The sequence below is a fragment of the Leucoraja erinacea genome, chromosome 40 (genome assembly GCF_028641065.1).
Source record: "Leucoraja erinacea ecotype New England chromosome 40, Leri_hhj_1, whole genome shotgun sequence".
Lineage (NCBI taxonomy): Eukaryota > Metazoa > Chordata > Chondrichthyes > Rajiformes > Rajidae > Leucoraja > Leucoraja erinaceus.
In genome coordinates, this window is record NC_073416.1 from 4,450,501 (window position 1) to 4,455,725 (window position 5,225).

Genomic DNA, 5,225 nt, shown 5'->3' on the forward strand with positions numbered 1-5,225 from the left:
CAGCCTTTGTTGAAAAACCACAAGTGGTCAAAGGCGATGAACTGATTCTGCAGCGTTTCGCCAATGGCTTGTTGCGAGTCGCACAACGGAGGATGTGTCTCCCTATCAACGAGGCGACATTGCGGCGGTTCCCCCGCCACTCAATGTGGGGTCATCCAATGAGAGCGGCAACGCTGCCCAGGTAGCGGTCTGGTCTTAGTATAAGAACATGTTTCTGCCGCCTGTCTTGCAGGTTTTTTCTTACGACGACCCGTAAAAGTCGCGCTGTAGGAAGAAGTTTCTCAAGCCTTCTCTTTATTCCATTTGCTTTGTCTACGACCAAGGACCAGGCATCATGGTAAGATGCTGTTTAATGCAAAACAAGTCTTTTTCTTTCTTCTTCCCGCACACTCAAATTTCCTTTGAGTTCCTTTAAGAAGGAACTGCAGATGCTGGAAAATCGAAGGTGGACAAAAGTGATGGAGAAACTCAGCGGGTGCAGCAGCATCTATAGAGCGAAGGAAATAGGCAACGTTTCGGGACGAAACGTTGCCTATTTCCTTCGCTCCATAGATGCTGCTGCACCCGCTGAGTTTCTCCATCACTTTTGTTTACCTTGCCTTTAGTGCTGTAAGATTTCTCTTTGTTCCTACCGACGGTGTGAGACAGACGAGGTGATCTGTGTGTGCTAACGCACCAAGCAAACCAGTGTGTGAACATTTACGCCCGGGTAAATTCACGAGGGGAATAAAAACAAGGGCGGGAAGTTGGCTGTGTCAACGTTGAGCCGAATACCCCCTTTGTTTGTTTTGGTTATATTTGTGAATATACTTGGCCAACAAGTGAAGAAGGGTTTCGGCCCGAAACGTTGCCTATTTCCTTCGCCCCATAGATGCTGCTGCACCCGCTGAGTTTCTCCAGCATTGTTGTGTACCTTCGATTTTCCAGCATCTGCAGTTCCTTCTTAAACAAGTTTTCAAATCAAATGGCAGGGTATTATTTCTGCTGTTCACAAACAAAACGAGTTTTCTGTGAATAAACCCTCATCATAGGTTCAGAAAATGCATTGTGGAGAGACTGGACACTCCAGAAAAGGATAAGACCGAGGGCTTTTGTTGAAATTAATGTATAAATAATACACACATTGATTTGCTAGTACAAGAAAGAGTGAGTACAGGATGTGGGCTGAGTTTTAGTTCCCCCCTCCCTCTCTTATCCCCTTCAAGATACTTGGTTTTGTTGGGAAACTAACACTTGCAGCTATTTCCGTTGCTGTCCCTGTGCTGCATCTAACGTGGCTGCTGTAACAACTTCCCCAGGCACAATCGCCGCAGGTCCCACAGCCGACAGCGTTACGTCGAAGTGGCCATGCGTCAGGCATAAAGCCAACGTCAAACTGGGTCACCCAGACACATACACAGCCCTCTAAAGATCCGCAGTCCACAGTTTAAATCTAGCGTCGTGAAAGCACTCCTAGGGGGGGGGGGGGGGGGGGGGGGGGGGGGGGGGGGGGGGGGGGGGGGGGGGGGTGCTTTTTGCAAGCGGGGTGCGGTGGTTATGTTTTGTCTGGTTAGAACAAAATATGTGTCTTTGAGTTGAAAGCACTGCACACCAAAGACACCAGTGCAACTGATCTTTGCTGCGCACTGCAGTGTGGCCTCGCCCAAGCGCAACATCAGAACCAGCCGCTCACCCAAACAATAGCACGACTGAGCTGCTCCCAGCCCAGCGGACATGCTTTCTCCAGAATAAGACCTATTGTTTAGTGAAGCAGGTTCCAGATTTGCAGCAAACGCATTCAGACATGAACTGAATTCCATTTTTTTTTACTGAAGCCACCTCTTGAAATATTATTTAAACTCATTCTGAGCGATGTCAGCTGGTTTAGTCAAAATCCGCAAGATGGGATATTGACAAAGATGTCAATTGAGAATTCAAATTAGATTTTTTGACTTGCTTCTGTGAAGTGTCAGTCATTGCTTGAAAAGTTTCGTTAGTAAATGCAAATGGGAAGAATTTCACTGTTCCATTTTGAGACATATGACAATAAAATACTCTTGACCAGTAGGCTGGATATTTGAAAGTAATTGCACTGAAGCATAATCTATATAATATAGAATTTGAGGATGAAGTACTGAGGAGCAAGCTGTTTGGTTATTCAACCAAAATTGAATCCTATTTCTCTACACATAATATTTATACCAACCCTCAACTATATGCTGTTTGTTTCCTCTCCCATACATCTTGTGTAAGTATTTTCCCAGACCAATTTTCCAATGTGGGGTAATGAGTGACTCCTTCTCTGGGACTGACTAGTCTAGTGACCTGTTTAATGGGTGAACCCTCACTTCTGCTTGGTACCGCCAAATGCATTGGGGGCCTATTCATCCTGTGACTGATTGAAATGTTGGAGTCAATGATGTGCATCCATGTTGACGGACCAGTGGACTGCTCCAAATTATCATCCCAAAACTTATGAAACTAATACAGTGATGAACTATGATGAATGAGTATTGAAAGGATGCAAGCCATTGATCATCACTTTTAATCTGTTTTCTTCACAGCGTGAGTGTATCAGTATCCATGTTGGCCAGGCTGGTGTCCAAATCGGCAATGCATGCTGGGAGCTGTACTGCCTGGAACATGGCATCCAGCCCAATGGTCAGATGCCCAGTGACAAGACCATGGGGGGCGGAGACGATTCCTTCAACACATTCTTCAGTGAGACGGGAGCTGGCAAGCACGTTCCCCGAGCTGTGTTTGTGGACCTGGAGCCAACTGTGATCGGTAGGTGCCCACACGCTCATTCCACCCTCCCATTGATTTAATGACGTGTGGCCATGTAACTGAAGCCCCTCGCTCTTTCACAGATGAGGTTCGTAATGGTACCTACCGCCAGCTCTTCCACCCTGAGCAACTCATCACTGGGAAAGAAGATGCTGCCAATAACTACGCCCGTGGCCATTACACAATCGGCAAGGAGATTATTGACCTAGTTCTGGACAGAGTCCGTAAACTAGTAAGTAGATTAGCTTGTGTAGGAAAGGAACTGTCCTTTCCTACACGACAACTATTCCTATAGCAGGTCATTATTGGATGTAACTAACTCAATGTTCATTTGTGTTCCACAGGCTGACCAATGCACAGGTCTCCAGGGTTTCCTGGTCTTCCACAGCTTTGGCGGTGGCACTGGCTCCGGTTTTACCTCCCTGCTGATGGAACGTCTGTCCGTTGACTATGGCAAGAAATCCAAGCTTGAATTCTCCATCTACCCAGCTCCCCAGGTGTCCACAGCGGTGGTAGAGCCCTACAATTCCATCCTGACCACCCACACCACCTTGGAGCACTCAGATTGTGCTTTCATGGTTGACAATGAAGCCATCTATGACATCTGCCGCAGAAACCTTGACATTGACCGACCAACTTATACTAATCTAAACAGATTAATAGGCCAGATAGTGTCCTCCATCACAGCCTCCCTCCGTTTTGATGGTGCCCTGAATGTTGATCTGACTGAGTTCCAGACCAACTTGGTGCCATATCCCCGTATCCACTTCCCCTTGGCCACATATGCCCCAGTTATCTCCACTGAGAAAGCCTACCATGAGCAGCTTTCGGTATCTGAGATTACCAATGCTTGCTTTGAGCCAGCCAACCAGATGGTCAAATGTGACCCACGCCATGGCAAGTACATGGCCTGCTGCCTCCTTTATCGTGGTGATGTGGTGCCAAAAGATGTCAATGCAGCAATTGCTACCATTAAAACCAAACGTAGCATTCAGTTTGTGGATTGGTGTCCAACTGGTTTCAAGGTTGGTATCAACTACCAGCCTCCCACTGTGGTTCCTGGAGGTGACCTGGCCAAGGTGCAGCGAGCTGTGTGTATGCTGAGCAACACCACTGCTATTGCTGAGGCTTGGGCTCGCCTGGACCACAAGTTTGACCTGATGTATGCCAAGCGTGCCTTTGTTCACTGGTATGTTGGTGAGGGTATGGAGGAAGGAGAGTTCTCAGAGGCCCGTGAGGATATGGCTGCTCTGGAGAAGGATTATGAAGAAGTGGGTGTTGACTCAGTGGAGGGAGAAGGGGAAGAGGAAGGTGAGGAATATTAAAATATGGTGCTGCTATAACAGGGAACAAGACAAATGTAGTAAATATTGTGGGTTATACATAATTAATTATCAAGGCTATCCACCAAAGTGGAGTCCTTTCATCAGACAAACGGCCACATGATTTGCATCTGTTTTTGTTTAATAAACCTTAAATTGTTCACATTCCATATTTATTTTGTTCTGTTTGTATACATATTTTATTTGATCTCCTCCTGTGCTGCATTATACTCCCACGGTGTCCAGAATCCTTAATTGACCTCAACTGGTTTTTGGTCAAGGATGGCTCTTATTTAAATGAGTTGTGATCACATTTTTGATTTGCAGCAGTTTTAATCAGTCACAATGTATTTCTCAAATTGTACACCACCGCAGACTTTGTTGCAAATCTAACTCACATGTACCGTCTTTATTGCTTTCTCAATAAATAATATCCCTGTCTTTAATCTGTCTGCAGTACATTATCACTTTTGTAAACGATCAAACTCCGCGCTGAATAAACCATATGGGACACGGAACAGTGGCAGTTTTCGTTATTGCATGGGACTGACAAAAACGTGCATTTACACACTATGTATCAGACAATAAAATGCCACAAGGCAGTTTATCAAAATAACGAGGAAATCAATCAAAGTGCTGCAGTAACTCAAGGTGCCGGGCAGCATCTCCGGAGTACATGGATACAGTAAGTGACGTTTCAGATTCCATAATTACAAAAATAAACATTATTCATTAAAAAATATAATATATATATATATATATATATATATACAGGCCATCCCTGATTTGGATACGTGTAGGAAGCAGATGCTGGTTTAAACTGAAGATAGACACAAAATGCTGGAGTAAGCCAGCGGGACAGGCAGCATCTCATGAGAGAAGGAGTGGGTGACGTTTCGGGTCAAGACCCTTCTTCAGATATCATCAGTAACATAATTCCAACATGGCATACATCCCATTAAATATCATATTTTGGCTGCAGGAAATAAGAAAGGGAACAGGTACGTGACTCAGGACACGACAACTGTCCTCCTGCCAACAAGCTACCCATTGAAACAATGAGTCAAGGCAATAACATGGGGACTGGAAAGGAGAATGCAGCTGCAGCAAGCTGCTAGACTCCAGTTGTAATCCAGC

General features: G+C 45.4%; 1 protein-coding gene across 1 annotated transcript; it reads left to right on the plus strand.

The window, feature by feature from the left end:
• Positions 1 to 217: 217 nt before the first annotated feature.
• Positions 218 to 4,606, plus strand: LOC129714785 (tubulin alpha chain-like). The gene is made up of 4 exons (XM_055664630.1): positions 218 to 337; positions 2,544 to 2,766; positions 2,850 to 2,998; positions 3,111 to 4,606. The coding sequence occupies exons 1-4, from the start codon at positions 335 to 337 to the stop codon at positions 4,089 to 4,091; spliced, it is 1,356 nt and encodes a 451-aa protein (XP_055520605.1). The 5' UTR covers positions 218 to 334; the 3' UTR covers positions 4,092 to 4,606.
• The last annotated feature ends 619 nt before the right edge of the window (positions 4,607 to 5,225 follow it).

Excerpts from the sequence above, each read along its gene's own strand:
- LOC129714785 (XM_055664630.1), top strand. Across the intron at positions 2,767-2,849 it reads CCTGGAGCCAACTGTGATCG|ATGAGGTTCGTAATGGTACC; the intron begins GTAGGTGCCCAC and ends GCTCTTTCACAG. Across the intron at positions 2,999-3,110 it reads TGGACAGAGTCCGTAAACTA|GCTGACCAATGCACAGGTCT; the intron begins GTAAGTAGATTA and ends TGTGTTCCACAG.